At 43.7% G+C, this 21,829-nt stretch overlaps 1 protein-coding gene across 1 annotated transcript; it reads left to right on the top strand.

Annotated features, from left to right (window-relative positions):
- Positions 1 to 949: 949 nt before the first annotated feature.
- cacnb3b (calcium channel, voltage-dependent, beta 3b) lies at positions 950 to 19,371 on the top strand (the record flags this gene model as incomplete). Its single annotated transcript, XM_080733383.1, has 13 exons — positions 950 to 994; positions 7,164 to 7,283; positions 7,736 to 7,858; positions 9,067 to 9,188; positions 10,055 to 10,107; positions 11,783 to 11,802; positions 12,229 to 12,309; positions 15,596 to 15,654; positions 16,591 to 16,691; positions 17,114 to 17,265; positions 18,230 to 18,325; positions 18,791 to 18,961; positions 19,342 to 19,371. 13 exons carry the CDS (start codon positions 950 to 952, stop codon positions 19,369 to 19,371), a joined length of 1,173 nt encoding a protein of 390 aa, XP_080589509.1.
- Positions 19,372 to 21,829: the final 2,458 nt, after the last annotated feature.

Genomic DNA, 21,829 nt, shown 5'->3' with positions numbered 1-21,829 from the left:
GTCTTCATTCTTCTCCTCTTTCTCCATGTCCTCCTCTTCTCCTCCTCCTCTGACCCTACTGTCTCTCGGGGATTAGCTTTGCAAACTGCAAAACGGACACCAAGTTGGCACTGTTGCAGAATCGCCCATTGGGCACCATTTCCCATAGAGACATCGTAACCCACGTCACTAATTGGCAGAGAAATGGCAATTACAGACACCCTCGTCTCTCAGTCTTCCCCCAGCTTGGTTATTGTTATTATCACATAGCATGGCTTACATAACCACTCACTCTTTGTTCTGTCGTATTTATAGAAATTCTATCTGCGCCCAATGAATAATGATACTTTACAGTGTACATGGGTATACACCAGACCAACCAACAACTGTGTCAGCCCGCTGGACCAGGTGGGTTTATAAGTAAGTCACTTCTCAGACAGAGAACAGAACAGAACCGAACCGAACGTAAGATGGTGCATTTGTGGTAAAATACTTGAGCGCTATCGTCTTCTGTTGTTCTAGCAGAGCAGAGGGATACGTAGATGAAGCAAGAGAATTGAGGTCCCTTGTGTAGGGGGGAAGGAGAGGAGAGCAGAGGAGAGGAGAGGAGAGGAGAGGAGAGGGACTGTCTTGTGTAACTGAAGGAGGGAGGGTTGCATGATGCCAAAAAACGGAGGTGTTGTTGTTGTTCTTCTTCTTCTGCTTCCATAAAGGGAGAGGAGAGAGCTTGTTGTCTGAAGCCGGAGGAGAAACATCGGGACCAGTAGGAGGGCGTGTGCACACCAGTGCTGCAGTCAGGGCATCAATTTTGTATAGGAAATGGCTGTTGAGGCAGCGCGGCAACGTCAGCTGTGGAGCACTTAGGCCGAGCGCACTTCTCTCTCTCCCCCTTCTGTAACCACGGTCTGAGGGGAGGAGGGTTCCGCCTTCTCTGTGTGATGGGGGGGAAGAGAGTGTTGGCAGTAGAAGCATGTCTGCCTCCGACTCGAGCGCTACAGGACTCATCTGTAACAAGGTAGGCTGATGCGCCCCTTTTTTCCTCGCCTCTCTCTGTGACTAAGCCTGTGGATCTGTCTGTCTGTCTCTCCATCCATCCATCCATCCATCCATCCATCCACTCACTGTGCCTATTCTCCATCTGTTCTGAACTGCCTTCCCCTCTCTTTCCATCTCGCCTTTCCTCAGCACCCACTTTCTTTCTCTCTCTCTCTCTCTCTCTCTCTCTCTCTCTCTCTCTCTCTCTCTCTACCACCTTGTGTTTTCAAGCCCTATTTGTGTTTTATTTACTTTGTCCACATCGTGCAGCACCACTCCCCTCTCCTCTCCAGTACCTCCCTTTTTCCTTCTCTTCGGACAGTTGGGGACAGTTTGTTAAACCTTCACACCTGTTTTCTTTTATGTTTTAGCCTCATTGGGAGGTACATCTGTTGAATTCTCGATGAAGTTTGAGCTCAAACAATCTGGAAGACACAGGAAAGGTACAAGCATTGATATATAGCTTACACGCTGATTTCATAAGCTTAATCAGTTCATGCTGGAGTTTTGCTTTGTAGTTTTCATGATTTCAGGGCCTTCAAGCATCCATTCAAACATGGAAAAGGATTGAATTGTCAAGTGCTCAATAGTGATATACATTGGGCAAGAACATGGTAAAAACCTGACTCTAGATAAGGATGTTCAGGCTTATAAGCAGGACAAGTAGATAAGTGCAGTTACATCATATGCCTTTATTAATCTTGCATGGTAGAAATTCCCCAGCTACAAATCGTTTCAACCTTACTGGGATTTCCCCAGTCAAAATCATTTCTCAAAAAACTACATTTTGTTGATTTTCAGGACAGGAAAGCATATTTGAAAAAATGAAATGAAAGAAAAAGCTGGATCTAATTAGATACACAGCTGTACACACAATTACACATGATGGTCAATTACACAACAAAATCAATCTCACACACTGTTACAGGGCATGTAAATAGGGTGAAATGGAATGACGGAGAATGGAAACAGGAGAGCTAAGTAGAACCAGGCCACCAATCATTGTGAATCATTCTTTGTGGAAGTGTTGTTATTATCTAATGTGCTGGCAGTTCACATTGGAAAGGCAAGTTGACTCTAATGTGCATGCTTCCCCCTGCTGGTGAACATCTGCAATCACTGAGTGATGCTTGTGTCAACCTCTTTGCTAAAAAGAGTTAAAATTAGGATTAATTCCTCAATAACTTATCTTTTCCTTTGTATGGGGAAAAGTGTAGGTAGTTATTACTAGTCTTGGAGAGTTGGTTACTGACATACCAATCAAATGCTATCGCTACATAAGAGTGCTCGTTTCTTATGACATTACTCTGTAGGCCTACTCATAGTGGTTAGCAATAGTGGTTTTAGTTCTTTCCCATGAGGCCTGTGTTAAAAGCAAATTCTTGTAGGTGATTGTGAAGTGCGATTTCTGCAATCTGGTGCCGTAAAATGTTACCATATGTTTACCAGTGATAGAATATGACCTTCTCTTGTGGGTTGAAAAGAAAGTTGTTTTATTTATTTTGTATTTTTTGGTGAAAGGTCAAAGTTCAGAGAAATGTGTATACAGGTGTTGATAATATTTGTAATTATAACACCAGAGATACCATTACACAATTCATGTGATGCACCCCGGCATAGAGGCTTGCGCCATCCAATGGGTATATAGGCCTGTAACAATTATTACATAACCGTCTTATTACAAATATTTGAGACAATCACAATTATTTTTGCACAATCGTCATTAGCGTTTCCATGTCGTGACACGTTGTAAGCTTGTAGATCTGCTTTTTCATCTTTTTTCATATCAACATATCGTATTAATCAGAATTGTTTGATGCTGTGGCAGGGGACTGTGGGACATGGGCAGTGACAAAGTGTGAGTGTGAGTGTGCTGATATGAGTGTGTGTGAGTGTGATTGCGACCGTAGGTCGCAGTTTACTATCAGAACCGTCACAGCTTGTATCTGTCTGTCTGTCTGTCCGGAAGACGGGTAACGCCTGACATTGTGGTTCCCCTGACACTGTGACATCACAGGTGACATCACAGTGATGTCAGATACTCAGAGCAGGGATCTCCATATAGGTAACATGTCCTTAGGTCAAACGCCCTTTGGTCCGACCACCAAAACCTAAACTTAACCCTAACCCTAACCTCAGTAAAACTATGCCTAAACCTAACCCTAACCCTAACCTCAGTAACCGTGAAGTGGGTGATTAGCTAACCTGCCGACGCTGGTGAGTAGCTAACCTGCCGACGCTGGTGAGTAGCTAACCTGCCGACGCTGGTGAGTAGCTAACCTGCCGACGCTGGTGAGTAGCTAACCTGCCGACGGTGTTCGACCCAACGGGAGTTCGACCTATGGGGCAGTCCCCCTCCATATATGAGCATAAACAGGTGACATCACAGTGATGTCAGATACTCAGAGCAGGGATCTCCATATATGGGCATAAAAGGGATTCTGTGAGGGATCTCCATATATGGGCATAAAAGGGATTGTATCCCAGATGATGCCCTGTTAGGAGAACTGTAGCCTTCCCTAACTCAGGCTGATTTTGGTCTAGAGGGGGCGGATTCACCGGCTGAAAACAGCCGGTGGATCCTATTGGTTCACGATCTGTGCCATGGCCCGCCTCCCACTTCCTATGCCAGAAATTGCAGCAGGCTACCCCAGGCTTTTATTTTTCTTCCTATCGCCAAAATAAAAGCCTGGGTTTCCGAGGCTAGGAGAACTGGTGCGCCTTATAGTCCGGAAAATACGGTACATGTCACTTACATGTTGCCTATAGCTCACTATAAAGCCCCCAGGTTTACAGAGATGGTTACGCCGTTGACACAATGAGGGCGTAGCAGATCCTCCTTCCTGTTATAGATACAGAAGATGAAGAAGGAAGTGATACACTGAACTGCGTGTCACTTGTCATTGATTGGGTGGCTGCACAGTATCCGGAGTATTAATTTAACTCTGATTGTACAAAATGGAAAAGGAAATGGAACAAATCGACCCTGATGTGTTTACATGTGTTCACTCTCAGTGTTAAATGTAACTAGCCCTTACCCGTTCAAAGATATGAGCTCCAAGATGATGTGCAGTGTGTGGGTTATGGGATGTGCACTGTGCACACAGTATATGAGGGATGGAAAGTAACTTTAACTGGTGCTTGCATGATGTACTGTAGGAGCATCAATGTAAGAAACCCGTTTCGTTTAATGGCTACAGAGATACTGTCCCCCCCCCCCCCCCCCCCCCCCCAGCCCGCCCGCCCACCCGCCTGCACACACACCCGCCTGCCTGCACACACACACACACACACACACACACACACACACACACACACACACACACACACACACAGAGCTGGTTAAACATTTTGCCTCAAGCTAGATGCAGAATAGATGTGCCTCATGCTAGATGCAGAATAGATAGTAGATACACCATAAAAATGCTAATATACAGCATATGATTTGTGAAAGTGACAAACGGGCTTCACAGTTATGTCAGGTGTGTTCATATGCTTATGGTGATGCGATTTCAGATCAATTGCTCCAGCCACTGAGGAGAAACGCTGTGACACTCAGACACTCAGACATTCGCAAAATTATAGTATAGATATTTCACAGTGATTCACAGTACACTTAGGCCCATCGCTCCCAGTGGAGCACAGGACATCTACGACTCTTCTCCATCCAACACAGCCTTCGGCTGACCTTTTGGCCTCGCCCCAGCTGGTTCCATGTCTCCTGAGCTCTGCCTCAGTATCCCGCTGTTCTTAGGCCGCCTTCTCTTCCGCTTTCCCTGGGGATTCCAAGTCAGGGCCTGGCGTGTAGTGCTGGTTGCCGGTTTCCTCAAAGTGTGGCGTATCCATCCCCACTTTCATCTCCGGATCTGCTTCTCCTCCTTCATCAGTGTGATAGAGTTGATCTCAAATGACTGTGACGTAATCTATTGACTGCACACACAGCACACACACTGGTTTTGTTACACAGGAACAGGTTCCGTGCATAAGTGTGACTTTGTAATTGTTTCACACACACAAGGAGTTTATTTTCCTTAGATCTTAATCTACAGGCAATTATTGTCACAATGTCCTCATTATATAGGTTGTACAACACATGTAAGACACAGCCCTTACATCAGCATGCAATATACAGTACATATACTGTATATGCGCAGATGATATGAGGATATTACAGATATTTCAGAGCATCATCTTCTCTATCCATCTACAGCACCCAGAGAAACGCTATCTACAGTATGCTTTAATTAGGCTTCATTACATCCTGTGGTACAAGCTTTTTAGACTCCAGCCTCCCTCTGGCAGGCTTTGATATTTAAATGATATCCACATACTGCACTGGATAAAGCAAACCCATTTTTTTGGTGTAAAAAAGGATGGCATAGATTATAAGAGACGGAGAGAGAAAGGGAGAGAAACAGACAAGGAGAAGGAGAAAGGTGCAAAAAAAGGCTGCCGTTGTTTTGGAGCTATATTTGGCAGTTTTGTGTGGGTGTGTCCATCTAGCAAGTGAGGAGTCTGTCGGCTTCACAGCCCAGTTGGGACAGAGTAGGGTCACAAGGGAAATGGAGGCTGCAGTGAGGGTGGTACAGTATAAGCCCATGTACATATTATTGCATGCTGTCACCTCTCAAAAGGTGAGCGGCCAAGCTCCAAAGAGCAGGTTGGAAGGGTTTTGGTATATACTGTATCATTGGCTGAAAGAATGATTTCAGTTTAGCTGGCAAGGACCAATCAAGGCTAGCATTTCTTATCCATATCAAAACAGTGTAGCCTCTCTGTTCCACATCAATTGGATTAGACGACACAACTTGTTACATCACTTGAAATCAAGGGCGGCATGCAGACGGAAACATGCTTGAGGTGCGCCCAAGCAAGGTGGTAGCCAAGCAAGTGCCCGTGCTGAGCAATGTGATGGCCATGCTGTCCACTCAGCGCTATCCAAGTTGTATACCGATGCTCATATAACTTGACAATGAAAGAAATGTAGATTATACAAGCTGAATACGATAGGGTGGATTTGCACACAACTTGACAATGAAGGTAAATGAGACTACGTTGCATAGAAATGTTTATATTTATGCTGTCCCTGGCTGCCATAATACCTCTAGAAACTCTTAGGGGCGTGGTGAACTCCAGGGATGTGCAGGTGGATTAAGTTGCAATGAGAAGTCCAAATAGTACCTACAGATCTTCTGATACAAATTGACCATATTCACACAGTGGCAATATACATACAGTAAAGGGTAAAATGGCCACCATATGATAATAGACAATAGACAATGTCAGTTCATACATTATAGCACATAATGGGTATCCTGAAAAATATGCATATCGTGCATGTAAGATTAGCTTTCGACATGACAGGGCAGATAGTTTTCAGGTGATTTTCTCTTCTAATTTATACAGAAGTTGAGTTCTCTCAGACTCTCACTGATTGTAGTTCCTTTCTCCAATCTACATGCTCTAGCCGTCTAACGGCAATATTTTAGCTATATACAGTAATGTAAGCCATTCCACAGTCAAGGCTATGGATATTTGGGGGTCCTTGGCATGGTAAAATGTGGGAACCACTGCACTATAACATGAAAGCATGACAGCATAGGGAGTGATTTCATTTCCTTTTCTGATCATTGTGTCACCACTTGCCCCAGCATTCTCAGGAGACCCGAGTCTAAGGGAACCTAAGAGAACAATATTAAATAAAGACAACAGGGATGTAATGGTGCTGGTACTTGGTGTTGTTGCTGTGCTCACGCCTGCACACACACTCCCCAGAGAAGGCTGCTTTGGAAAGCAGCAGGAATTGCCAGTCCTAGTTGGCAGGTTCACATGGCTCCAAGAAATGACAGACTAGTACCAAACCAGTGTAACCACGCAGCAATATGATCTGGTCATATTACAAGAGAGAAGACATGAGTGACAAAGGGGTCCTGGGTGATGTTTCTTTTTTACTTTTTTGTGGGGTATCGACGCACATTGTGAAGCCACTTGCCTGACGATAAGCAAGTGTCGATGCACTTTCCTTTTTTATAGGGTGGTGGGCGGTTACTCCATTATGGCTGATTGACTTCACTTTCTCCAGACGATAGCAGATTTCCGTCTCCTCTGATCTCACCTCAGCTGTCTGTCTCCTCTGGTCCTCTCGCCAGGGTTCAGCCGATTCCTACACTAGTCGACCCTCGGATTCCGACCTGTCCCTGGAGGAGGACCCAGAGGCGTCTCGGCGTGAAGCCGAGCGCCAGGCTCAACTGCAGCTGGAGAGAGCCAAGGTGAGAGGACTGCTGCGGGACACAAACACACACACACACACACAAACTCACACGTGCGTGCCTGCATGCGTGTGTGTGTGTGTGTGTGTGTGTGTGTGTGTGTGTGTGTGTGTGTGTTTGCAAGTGTGTGCGTCCGGACCTCCGTCCGTCCGTGTGTGTGTGGGCGAGTGCACGGTGCACACGCGCATGTGTGTGCTAATTTGATTTTGGTGACCCCATGATTTTTCTTGCACTTGTTTTCTGTTTTAAAGGCAATGTCAGTCAGTTCAAAACCCTTTGGTCTGGTTGTACGTACAGTAAGAGTACTGCGTCAAGGCTTTTAGACTGTAGTCATACTGTAAGGTCAGTCTTGTGAAGCAGACCCAGAAGACAAGATTAGTCTCTGTGATTATGGCTTTTGCTCTAATGTTCCTTAGTTTAATGTCTGTGCTTTTTTTCCTGTCTTTCACCAGTCTAAACCGGTAGCATTTGCAGTGAAAACCAATGTAAGTTACTGTGGGGCCCTTGATGAAGACTGTCCTGTCCAGGGGGCTGCGATCAACTTTGAAACCAAAGACTTTCTACACATCAAAGAGGTGAGCAGGGCTGCTTGTGACAAGCCTAGTGTTGAAACTGACATGTCATTACACAAAAACAACAACAAAACAACAACAACAACTACACAACCTTGAGTGCCTCCAAGTCAGTTTTGGGGCCTTACGTATAGGCAACTACTCATACCTCAGTAAGAAATGACCCTGGAGCACTGGCGGAACAACTCAGAACCGGGCCAGTAGGCAATTGCCACAATGATTGCTCCCCCAACCCAAAATGCGTCCGACCCGCACCGAGGACCAAACCTTATATTTCCCACCGCTTTTGCTCCTCCTTTATTTTTCTTTGAGGAAGCCACTGATTTACACTGACTAGCAAACTTGTTCTAATGTGCAGTGCATGCAGCTTATCTGCTTGTTACCCTTAATATGAATATTAAGCCACACTGCGGCTTAATTGTGAAAGTGTTTAAATAGTATGTTGATTATTAAATAATAAAAATAATAATGTGCACTGCACGTCTGGACTCGCTGGCTGCACACTCATCCTGTAAGTTTCTGCGTCTGGAAAATAGCCGATCTGCAAGCTCACAACACGTCACAGATACGAGGCGTTGTGAGCTTGTAGGTCAGCCACTTTTGGCACAGAACACGGCGTGACAACGAAGTATACGCCAGGATTTACTTTGTAATGTGTGTGTTGAACGGACGAGGCTTGCACATTGCACTGCACACATTCACAACCGCCACACACATTACATAGCCACACACAAGGAGTTGTGCGCTGCGCGCATCATCAGAGAGAGTGCATGAATGCATGTCATGAGGTGGAGCACGAAAAGTGCATCTAAATCCTAGGTCCATCATATGATCTGACGGCCGACCCGGGCCCCAGGAGTCCCGGGCCCGTAAGCGGTATTGTCTGAGATTAACAAGAACCTAACATCACCACTTACATTTACATTTATACTATAGTTTTTTTTTATTTGTTGTTATCCTCCGGATTTTGAGTGATGCAAACCGCTCATATTTATAGCATGTTTCATACACCAAACTGCGCTTGGTGTATGAAACATGCTATAAATACACTTTGATTGACTGACTGACTGACTCTAACACTATGGGTTTCAAAGCATGAAATTCATGGTGTTAGAGTGTACACATCATGTGTAACATCTGTTGTTAGCATTAGCCTTAAATCACGCTGATTTAACAGGTCTATGACAAGTGTTGTTTCCTGTGTTGTGCAGAAATTCAACAATGACTGGTGGATCGGGCGGCTGGTGAAGGAAGGCGCCGACATCACCTTCATTCCCAGCCCTGTCAAACTGGAGGCCATGAGGATAAAACAGGAACAGAAACAAGCAGCACGGTCAGAGCACAAACATGCTCAGTCAAATGATCTGTTCATTTAACCCAGAGAGTGTGTACACATGTAACCAAATGCATCCTTAAGGTTACTTGACCTTCTTGCACCATCACTGTAAAGCTGTGGGCTTTTGGGCAATAGGCAAAGCTAAAGGGACACATACAGTGCAAGACAACTCCCAGTACAGTATAATATCACCCTCACACACTCATATCAGCACACTCTATTTGTTTCTGTCTGTGTACGCTGCTCAATCTCTCTTTCTCCACATTGTATACTTTCGTTCCTTTCTTTCTGAAAAGACAAAAAGGAGATATGGCTATAGTTCAAGTTAGGGATGGGACGATATGACAATGTCATATCACGATTATTGTGACAAAAGAAATCACGATTTACGATATTATCACGATAATCAAAATCCATTATCCTGGGGCGAAACATTTGCCAAAAAATAGCAGATCTACAAGCTCACAACGCGTCACGTTGTGACGCGTTGTGAGCTTGTAGATCGGCTATTTTTTGGCCAAGACATTTGATAGAGAGTGAAAAAAAGACTTTATCAAGTAGGTACAGTATATTGTAAGTACCTTTTACCAATTATTGAGGGTTTAAGTGGAACCGGATATGCAGCTCGGCAAATAAAAGGTGAATTGATCCCAGTGCATGATGGAGGACGATATCACGATACATTTTATCTCCACGATAGAAATGATCGCAAGTGTTTTTTTATCATGATAAACGATAATATCGCGTATCGTCCCATCCCTAGTTCTAGTTCACGTGTTCCCACTGTGGAAGAGCTTGCGCCACTAAATGGCCCCCCGTGGGGATTCTTGCATAATGAACCTTGGCATTGTGCTGCCCTACAGGAAAGCAGGGAATGCTTCATCTGGAGGCTGGAGGTCAACTCCACCATCTGCAGGTATGTGGGTGCATCTGTATCCATCCCCCATTCTTTCCCTATAGCACTGGTTCTCAAACTTTTACATTTCAAGGTCTTCCCTTAAAGCAGTTTTCTGCTGACATAAGCAGGAATCATGCAATTGCTTATTTTATTTTTATTTTATTATATTCAGGCAGCTAACAATGCTCCCTAAAACAAATCTAGTCTCTGTGGCGCTTCTAGGAGCCGCAGTCTGCCTACAAACTATTATTTTATCTGTAAGAAGCTCTGTCATTAGCAGCTCATTGGTGCATGAACCAGCCGACCGCGACTAAAAGGATTGACAGACAGGTCAACCAATCTGAACAAGAACAAGAGGCAGTCCTGATTGGTCTGTTATTTTGGATGGGCACCCAGTTTAATCGACCAATGACAGAACTTCTCACAGATAAAAATAATAGTTTTGGAGGCAGATTGTAGCCCCAGGAAGTGTCACACACACAAAACTTCTTTAGGAAGCATTGTTAGCCGCCTGAATAAAATAAAATAAAAAAATATTTTTTAAATAAGCAATTGCGTGATTCCTGCTTATGTCAGCAGAAAACTGCTTATTTCTGCTTTAACTCTGACAGTATACAAACGGAATTATACTGTTAGAGTTACAGACTCGTAAGGGTCAATTTAGACCCCCCTAAAGGAACCTACAGAGTCCATGGAATCCACTTTGAGAAAAGCCATTCCTGGGCAAGAATTAATTATGGTTACATTTATGGACATGGATTTTGAGCTGCAAGTATTGATTAATGTCTTGACGATTATTCCATTGATGAACTTGTTGATAAAATGAATAAGCCAGGAGCATGTTTTATTTTTATCAACTGTTTTAGTTGTTCTCCCCAATTTAATCGTTCCTCCCATGTTTGACAGTCCCTGTCACCAACCCTAATCCTAGAATGGCTGATATTTTCAGAATCTATACAGCGCATGTATTCCATATACCGGTACAGCCGTAGAACACTGGAGGGATTCAGCTAAGCAAGGTTACAAGGTTAAAAGATGTTTTTTTATTTGTTCGTCTCCTCAGCCATTGTAGCAGCATTGGTAATTTGTAGTGCATTGGTTACGATTTCCCAACAGTAGCTGCAACGCACCCGGCATAAGTGTGCCCCATATACTGTATATGTATACTCATTGAAGGAAGTTGACACGTGGTTAGTGCTGCTGTGATTTCCGTCCCTTTGTGTAAAGAGAATGTGGTCCATGTGAATCTTGTGGGAAAAGTGAGGATATTTGACTAAATACACATTTTCTGCCATAACAATGGATATGATACTAGATGACAAGAGCTGAGATGAATCCCTCCATGAAAATGCATTGCATGTTCTATCATGGCCTTTTAAAGTCTGAAATATCAGCCGTTGTAGGGTTATGCCAGCCATGCTGTTTGGTCTGGGAAGGGTGTAGAGTAGCTCTACCACGTGTTTCCTCCGATACACATGGTCACTGCTGCTTCTTTCACCTGACAGCAAGGAGTTTCACTGCCTTTGTCTAAAATCAGCATGGCATGCATGCATTCTTTACTAATAATCTCTTGAGGACTTAATCTATGCTCAAATTCTGTCTTCTGAATCTATGACTTCACCTAAATGCCATAGCTTTCCTGTTAGCTTTTTCTCCGCTTGTTTTAAATGATTGTCCTTCTTGTTTCTGAAAGCCAAACAGAAGCAGAAACAGGTATGTTTGTCACAGTGCCTCTTCCGCTGTGCATCAGAGCATTGCAGTTTTACACATCGCTCAATAACACCATCAAATGTTCTTCACTTTTTTATTTTCAAAAAATATCAGAATGTTTGAACATTCTGATGTTTTATTGTAATATTGTACAAATTGTAATGTACATAGACACAGCAACTATCACTCATTTCTAGTGTATAGGTCTTGTGTGTTTTTCTGTGGGGTAGGGGAGGCTATGCAGGTTGAAGCCATAGAAATCATGTGAACGGATACATGTACCATATGTTGCAAGGAATATTGATGTTTGGATGCCAAAATCCAAATAATAATGCTGTATATAAATGAATACAGTAGCCTACAATATGGCTAAACAAGTACAAGATGTCTTATTTTTTTAACACATACTTGTGTTTATGGCCTCTCCAGACGGAGCATGTTCCACCCTATGACGTGGTTCCATCCATGAGACCGGTGGTACTGGTGGGCCCCTCGTTGAAAGGCTATGAGGTAAGAATCATTTGATGAGTGACCTATTTGTGGGTCGCAGACAGATTTTTATGGGTCCCTTTATTTTTTGTTTCCTAGATTTTGTTTATTATTATTATTATTCAAGATATTTTCAAAAAACAATCCCAAAAAAGCTTTTCTTTTCATGAATTATAACATTTTGTTGTAATTTCATGAAGAAAATTAAAAGAAATTCCATAAATTATCAGTAAGACTCCCTAATCGGGGGATAAGCGACTGTCAGGTCGCATACACAAACTTTAGAAGGCAATCGTAGCCAATCAGGAGGGAATATTGGAAATGGGACAGATCCATGTTGATGACATGACTTTAGAGATACTGTGTACCGCTTTGCGTGACTTTAGGCCAAAATCTGTAGGAGCAGTGTCCAAAAATGTGTTTAGCAAAAGTCGGCCTGATGGTAGCGCTGACTGAATGACTTTTTATAGTAACTGCGACCTGACGGTCGCAACAACACAAATGTTTAAGAAGTAGTGAAAATAGCTCAGAAGTGAGCTTGTAGATCTGCTATATATTACACTAGTTTGGGTCCCGGGCAAAGGTCTTTTGGGTCACAGGCTAAAAGGTTTGGGAACCACTCATTTAAGGAGTAGTTCACCCAAAAGATTATGTATTTTCTATCAATATTTTGCTTTTGTCACATTCCTAAGCCAATAATTTGATGACCGGCGGAGACTCAATTGGGTCTCCTACTGAGTCTACTGACCGATGACTCTGTCAATCTCCATGTATTGTGTATTGATAGAAAATATGTATTTTTGGGGAGTGAACTACTCCTTTAACCACTGATTTAAAATCTGTGCTATCATTGTCATTATCCTCCATGTGCTCAAAGGGGACCTTTATCTGTAAAAAAATTTGCTTTGCAGTTCCAAATTCATCCCGATCTGACCAAGTTCTCTCCAGTTAGATCAAGTGTGGTCATTTTGGAGTCATCTGGTCCAGCTTAACTTGATCATGTCCTACCTTTTATTTTCTTCTCTGTTAGACTGGTCTGCTCCGGTTTGATCTAGAGGAGTCTGGTCTGATCGATAGGGAGAAAACTCCCTCTCTGTTATTCCATTAGCACTCAAACCAAATGCCATATAGCCATAGCCTGATGAAATTACACCACATGCAATAGGAGGACTCTCACACGGTGCCACATGTTTGGGTCCAATGGCGATTTTGGAAAGTCATACTGTAGCTAGACGACCGATTACCGATTTCGAACGACTAGATATTCAGGCCTTCAAATCCAGTCCTATATTGCGCTGATAAGAGCTATGGTCACCGAGTTATATGGCCATTTAAAATGTTAGACACTGCTGTAACAAGGCTGTAGTGCCCCATATGTGTTAAATTTAGTTTTTTTGGTGACTATTGTCATGGCAGACCCCTGAACAGCATTTGTGCCATGTTTGGTGAGGCTGCCGGGCTGGTGTGACCATTTGCTTGCTATTCTGATGGAAACCCCCTGATAGTGCGGGGCCTTAAGGGGAGCAAATGCTCATTTCGTGCAAATCAGTCTAAAAGCGCCAAACTTTGCACAGATATAGCCCAGGGCTTGCTCTAATGATTTAGCTAGGGTGCCCGAGTTTGCAACCTTCGGGGTCACCAAAGCGGCCAAATCAAGTTGAGCCCCCAACGACTTTCTATACAGGAGGAAATTACCCAGAAATAAATCTGCTTTACAGTAAGTAGGATGTTAGGGGTCTAACTAGGGGTTTGTCATGATGCTGAATACATTGCAAGCATTTGTTTTGCACAAAAAACATTCCTTGGGCTACAAATGGCCCCACAAAACGATGGTTTTTGTGGGGCCATTTCTCGCCGACTCGGGAGCCGACTCGGGCGGCCTAGCTAAATCATTAGAGCATGCCATGGGTTACATCTGTGCAAAATTTGGCGCTTTTAGACTGATTTGCACGAAATGAGCATTTCTCCCCTTAACGCCCTGCACTATGAACAGTGTTGTCACATTTGTTAAAAAAAATCATAAAACATCGGCTGCATAATTGCTTATACTGATGATATTAAAAAAAGTCACATTATGGCCGATATATCGGTTTGGCTCTACAGTAGCTGTCTTATATATGTGTCTTAGATCACTGTTCCAAGATCTCAAATCATGACATTTGCTTCAGTCGGCCTGCAATTTGTTCATTTCCAAGAAAATGGTGCATATGAAGTTGCAGAAGTGTGTGGTGTGGTATAATTGGAATCTCAATGCTCCGACCTTTTTTTCTGCCTCCCTCTCTCCTCTGTGACTGCAGAGGCTGTGTGCCAAGCCGTTTGTTTTGTATATGAGGGTGTGTGTGTGTGTGTGTGTGTGTGTGTGTGTGTGTGTGTGTGTGTGTGTGTGTGTGTGTGTGTGTGTGTGTGTGTGTGTGTGAAATATTTATGCATTGCTCTGGTGATGTGCTTTGAGGATGCTCCAGTGGTGTACGCCAATATCTCTCTCTCTCGCTCTCTCTCTCTTTCTCTTTCTCAGACTATGGGAGAACGGCAGCTCTCTCCCACTCTGCCCTCCTCCTTTCTCTCTGTCTTTTTCTCCTCCTCTTCTCCTTCTGAGACCATGGTAGAGCAGAGGCCCCACAGCTGGCACTATCCACCATTTCACAACACATCTATTTTTCAGGCCTGCTTGAATATAGATCTCATCTCACACAAGTACACACGCACGCGCACACACACACACACACACACACACACACACACACACACACACACACACACACACACACACACACACACACACACACACACACACACACACACACACGTACGCAGATGTAGCTAAACGTAGTCTGGCGCAGGACTCTATCCATGTCATCCTCTGCCGTGCTCATTTCTATTTAGGTCCACTGTCAGATCTAGTCATATCACCATCACCACATCATCACAATGAGGGGGAAGGAGAGCACACACACACACATTCCACTGCTCCTGGAAGAGAGTTCCACAAACACCCTACTAGTTAGCACCCTGCATTTCAGTGAAACTTCAGAAAATAAGGTGCAGCATAATTAAGTGTTTAAGCTGTTCCTCATTTTGCTGGGGGAGCCCCTGGAACCTCCTCAAGGACTCCTGGGGGTCCCCACCACTTAGAGAGCCACTGGGGTGTGTGTGTGTGTGTGTGTGTGTGTGTGTGTGTGTGTGTGTGTGTGTGTGTGTGTGTGTGTGTGTGTGTGTGTGTGTGTGTGTGTGTGTGTGTGTGTGTCACACAGGTGATACCATTACTTGTCACTTGTAAAGTGCTGTCATTCTGCCCTCTGTCTCCTAGGTAACAGACATGATGCAGAAAGCGCTCTTTGACTTCCTCAAGCACAGATTCGATGGCAGGTGAGTACTGCAGATTACTGGGTATGATCCTTCTCTATGCCAGTGGTGGAAAAAGTACTCACATGTGTTACTTAAGTAAAAGTATCAATACGGCAATGTAGAAATACTCTGTCAGGGTGTCCTCACACCAAAATACCTATGAGAGTGGAATCCGCGTTCGGCCAATGCATTTCAATGAGAGTGAAACGGTTTCATGCCAGCAGAGGATTTCTGCAAAAAAACGCTCCCTTCTCATTGAAATGCATTGGCGGAACGCAGATTCCACTCTCATAGGTACTTTGGTGTGAGGGCACCCTCACAAGTAAAAGTCCGGAAGTACCTGAGTAAAGCTGGTTGCACACTGCTGCGTTTTTCAGGGCAAGGAGAGAGAGAGAGATAGAGAGAGCAAGGGACAGAGTGGTGCGCGAAACGGGCGGCAGTGTGCAAACGTGACTGACATAACGTGAGGTTGATTTTTTTATTCACGCGCTCCGAAATTCACTCCGATATTCGGCCCAAAAAACGCAGCAGTGTGCAACCACCTTTCAAGTACAAAAGTATTGGTATCAAAATGTACTTAAAGTGCCAAAAGTAGAGAGTATGAATGTCCCATTTCATGTTTTCAAATGTATGAATGACGTGAAGTAAAAATACAATATTTGGATCCGAGATGTAGTGGAGCAGAAGTAAAAGTATTGGAAATTGGAAATACTCAAGTAAAGTACATATAACTCAAAAGCGTTACACCACTGCTCCATGCATTCTCCAACGTACTGCAGCACTGACAATTGCCCCGAGAGGACTCTCGTGTGGATTGTGTTCCGTATATCATATTTCATGGTCAACAGGACACATATGACAGTGTATTTATAGATGTATGAGAGCGTCCATGGGTTCAGATCATCCTTTGAACTGGAGCAGTTGTGGAAGTGATGTGATAAGGCACCTCTTCTGCAGGATCTCCATTACGCGGGTGACTGCTGATCTATCTCTGGCCAAGCGCTCCGTGCTCAACAAGAAGGCCATTATGGAGAGGTCCAACACGCGTTCCAGTCTGGGTGAGTGTGGCATGACGTTTCTCCCAGGCCTGTCCTGGTGACCGGTGAATACTTAAAGAGTAGAAATATCCCTGATCATTTTGATAAAAGGTCTGGACTCAGATGAACACATAAGTGCTAAGATTCATCTTGTGTACTTGTAGCCCTTGTAAAAGTCCCCTATAAAGTACATGCTTTGCCATAATTGTTGTACAGTTCCAATGTTATTATGGTGTCCAACTGATGCATTTTATATATACCATTTGAACCAATAAGTAAAAAAAACACACTCACCCAGACTGGAGTCTATTGTCTCTCAATGAGCCAAGACCATTTCTTGTTGTCTGTAATTGTCGTATAGAAACACGTTTCCTCACACGAGCATGCTTTGTGAATATGATCTATTCTTGCATACATATCACAACTCTACTGTGTGATTGCAGCTGAGGTCCAGAGTGAGATTGAGAGGATCTTTGAGCTGGCCAAGACCCTGCAGCTAGTAGTCCTGGACGCAGACACCATTAACCACCCTGCACAGCTTCTCAAGACCTCCCTGGCTCCCATTATTGTCTACGTCAAAGTCTCTTCACCAAAAGTAAAACTCAAACTTCATAATAACCACAAAAAAACATTCCACACAATCTGGTTTATTTATTATACCCTATTTAGTACGGTTACTCTCGTAGTTATTTGTCATGGAAGTACAATGGATTGCATCAATTTTCCTGAAGACTGGGTTTCAAAAGTCAAAGTGTATGTTGGTCTTGCTGCCTACAATATTATGCATTATGGGGGGGGGGGGGAGTAAAGGACTTATGCAACACAGTGGAAATACACTTTTTGAGAATATTTTTTATGATGACGAATACAACCTCCATCTATCATCATCATCATCTGGCCTGATTTCTAAGGCTTGATTTATACTTAGTCGCATGCGGGTGTCACACACCATAAATAGCAGATCTACAAGCTTGTAGATCAGCTTTTTCTTTTGGTGTGTGACATTATAGGGATATTTCACTTTAACATGTTTGGGGTAATTTTAACATGTACCCAGGCTTTTGTGAGCACCCCATGAAGCTTGTTGTATTTATATTAATTTCATCATACAAACCCATATGCCTATAAAAACCCTAGACAAAGCCGGATGCACCACAGTGGATTCGAACCCACAACCATGGTAGTGGGCAGGGACTTTACCACTGCCCCACCCAAACACGTTTTTTCATTTCTCATTTCAAACACACACACAGCCCACATACTGTATTAGCAGGACAATATGTGTGACAAGTGAGTTTTTGATGGATCTATCATGATTAAAATGGAGTTTGAAGTTAAAATTGGTTTGGAAGGGGGCGTGTCTGACAAAGTTAATATCAAATATCTTGATACTGAATCAACAACTTAAAATCTGTCAGACGTTAAAATGACCCCAAACAATGTTTGAAAATGAAATATCCCTTTAAGCATAAATCAGGTGAAGGTGTAACTGTACTGTACAGTACGAGTTTTCTTTTGGTTTCTATTTTAGTTATTTTCATCTCTGGCTAATCTCACAGGTTCTTCAGAGGCTGATCAAATCTCGGGGGAAATCACAGAGCAAACACCTCAACGTCCAGATGATGGCGGGCGACAAGTTGTCACAGTGTCCACCTGTACGTCACTCTCCATAATCTAACCTGTATTTCGTCAATGTCGGATGGAAATCTTGTATGTCCAAAACCTTCCTTTTTTGTTATTATTTTAAAAACGAAGATAGCCGATCTACAAGCACACAAGGCGTTGTGTGCTTGTAGATCTGCTATTTTCACAAGTTTTGTGCGACAGTCTTGTATGATGAAGCAGGGCTTTACGTTACGCAAAAAAACATAAAAATCTGAAACTTGGAGAAACAAGGTTTCTGCCCGACAGTGATGATTTATATTGAAGACCCAGAACAGAGCTGTATAACCTGAGTTATACTCGAGGCGCTTGCACACAGAGTCAGATTCTTTTTTTTTGTTGGCACAAACAAATCGTAGACGGCTTTATAACAACAAAACAAAAAAATTATCTCAATTCAAAGTGTGCGTCTCATACGGAAGCTAAAACTGTATGCATGCTTCTGTCTCTCCTATTAGGAGATGTTTGATGTCATACTGGATGAGAACCAGCTGGAGGACGCCTGTGAACACCTGTCGGAGTATTTGGACATATACTGGCGCGCCACACACCTTCCTGGAGCCGCTCCCCTCAACCCCTTGTTGGACCAAAGTGTTGTCACCCCACCCTCAGCTAACTCCAGCCAACAGGCAAGTTGAACACTTAATTGAGCGCATTTCTTTAGAGAAAAGTGTATTCCCTATGCTGATAAACTGACCACTTAGTGTTATTATTATTATTATTATTACGTGACTATTGAACAAACAAGGACATTACTTGCGCCAGCAGAGCGCACCAGTAGGGTGATGAGGGTTGTCTTTGGGTGGGTATGTGTGTGGGTATGACAGCTATCATCACCCTACTTGCGAGCTCTGTTGGTCGCACTTGTCGTTTTCTTCAGAAAGTGACACGAATTACCAGACATATTTGGCTATGAGTGCACAAGAAGCAAGTTGGCACATTCTTCTTCTACTTCTAGTTTTCTTCTTTGATTAATGATTTCTAACACCTGTCTTGGTGTGTTTTGCAGTTCTCTGAGACTCAAGAGTTGATAGAATGATCACTACCACAGACAGACAGGTGAGACAGAAAACAATGTATGCTTAAATTCTCCCTCGATCACACAGCAGCGACGCCTCCGCCTGCTTGTGTTCCACTAAAATGTGTCCCCCGCTGCCCTGCAGGAGCAGCCTGTGTTGTGGGCTGGGGTCAGATTAGGAGGTCATAGTGCACAGGGACCAGGGGCCCACCAGGGGGCAGCAGCAGCAGCACTTCCAGCTCCTCCGTCCACACCCTCAAACAAGTGGCCCCGACTGGGGTTCGAGAAGAGAACAGGGTGAGCGCATCCTCGGAGAGAAAGAACAGGAGGCTGATGTCCTGGATGCAGAAGAAGAGGGGGGAAACAGAAGAAGAGACAAAGAAAGAGCTGACCGGTACAGCTGCAGAAGAAAGGCTCTCCACCCCCCCTCCCCCACGCCTCACTGCTGCCCCCTGGGCGAGAGCTCCCTGTTTCCCACCGACACGCGACTCAGGGCCGCTTCCTCCCGCTGCACACCTGCATTATTCACTGTAATCAGTGCAGAAACCCAGCCACTGACCGACCACTAGCATGCCACCCTCTCCCTCATCCTGACTCCAACCCTAATCTTAACCCCCGACCTCTACTGCTCTGAACATAGAAAACCACATGCCCCTACTGCCAAACCGCTGAGCCATCCCACGTTTGCCCAGACACCCAGGGCTGGTCCAGCTCTCAAACACACACACACGCACCCACGCAAACGCACACGTGCACACACGCACGCACGCACGCACGCACGCACGCACGCACGCACGCACGCACACACACACACACACACACTCACACACACACACACACACACACACACACACACACACACACACACACACACACACACACACTGTACTGTACTGTATTGTGGCACAGCTATCCTAATAGTAATGGGCAGTTCAAAACACAAAGGTGAGTAACTCTCCCTTTGCAGGGTTCCCAGAACTCCCGTCTCTCTGTCCCACACCCCTCCCTCTCTCAATATATAAACCTGGCTTCTGTAAAGGGGACAGAAAAATGTACACACATCTTCAGTACGTCTTCCATCACCGCACTTCTCTGTGAGCCGTCATTCCAGTCCGACAAAAATGTTCGCCGAAAGGCACACTAGGCTGTAGCAGAGTGGACACCTGCCCTTCGTGTTACTTGGGACACTCGAGGGAAATGTATGTTCTTGCACTTCCTTTATTGCTTGCTTTCTCTACTGCTTGCATTTCTCTAGCCTTTTCTTTTAAAACCACGTTCAACCTGGTGTCCCTATAGCCGATCCACAAGCTTGTAGATCTGCTATTTCCGCCGTGCGACGCCATCATACGACAAAGAATGAATCAGGCTAATTGTGTAATTGAGATTTTTTTTTTACTGTGTCTGTACTGAATTCATATCTAGGCTGTCGATTGCTTTCCACATATCCATAGATACTGTATAATGGTGATTCAAAACCCATGCATGAAAAGCACAAGCACATCAACAGCTATGGTTCATACTGTATGTACTGTACCTATCATAATTGTGAATGTATCAGTGCTTAGTCTGGTAGCTTAGAAAGCGTTGTGATTATGTTTTGGGCACAACCCAGGGCAAAACCCACAATCTGCTAATTGTTGCTCAGTACATGGTGGTTGATGGCAAAAATCCTATAACCTAGCTATACTGAAGATTCAATATTAACCAAATAATGTATTTTTGATAATTTTGATTCCCTAAGACAAAATAGCTTTTTTCAACAAATGACACCCAAAAGCAATACAAATCAAAGGCATAAGATGTCACATTTTGCCTCAAATAATAATGAAAGTTATAGGCTTGTTTGCATGCTTATGGAGTCATTTCGCAGGTACTTTTTTTGTTTTGTTTAAAACCCCCCCATCCGTTTAGTGGGAGATTCATCTAGCTTTAGATGTTGTAGGTTGTGTAACCAGAACGTATCAAGATCTAGCAAAATTATGCTGATTATGACATTTTCTTTATGGCCAAAAAGAACAATTTATTACGCGTAACAAATAAATACTCTTTATATATAAGTAGATTTCTAGAAAATGTCTAAAGTATAGAAATAACATAATCATACTATCGGCTCCCACACTGGGAAGCTTGCTCTTATCAGCTGAACAAAACACTAAATACTACAGTCCAGAATGTATTGTTGCATGCCTTATCACCATATCAGCCTCCTGTCTGTGGAAATACACTTTACAATCAAGTACTGCTACACTACAGCACTACACTGTCAAATCCTGTGTTCAAATGTTCATTTAACTATGACAATGTTGCAAATGTTAATTTGTCAGGCAAGCACACAGTGTTTAAAAGTGCAACAAACAAACCAACAATTATCAGTTCTTCCTTAGTAAGATGAAGGCGAAGCTGCAAATGAACACTGAGGATTTTACTGTGTACTGTACACAATGTGCTACTCACATTTTTGCTTTTGTTATAACCCCAA

Source organism: Nannobrachium achirus (assembly GCF_963921795.1).
Source record: "Nannobrachium achirus genome assembly, chromosome: 9".
In the NCBI taxonomy this organism is placed as follows: Eukaryota; Metazoa; Chordata; class Actinopteri; order Myctophiformes; family Myctophidae; genus Nannobrachium; species Nannobrachium achirus.
This window is presented reverse-complemented; position numbering and strand designations above follow the sequence as displayed.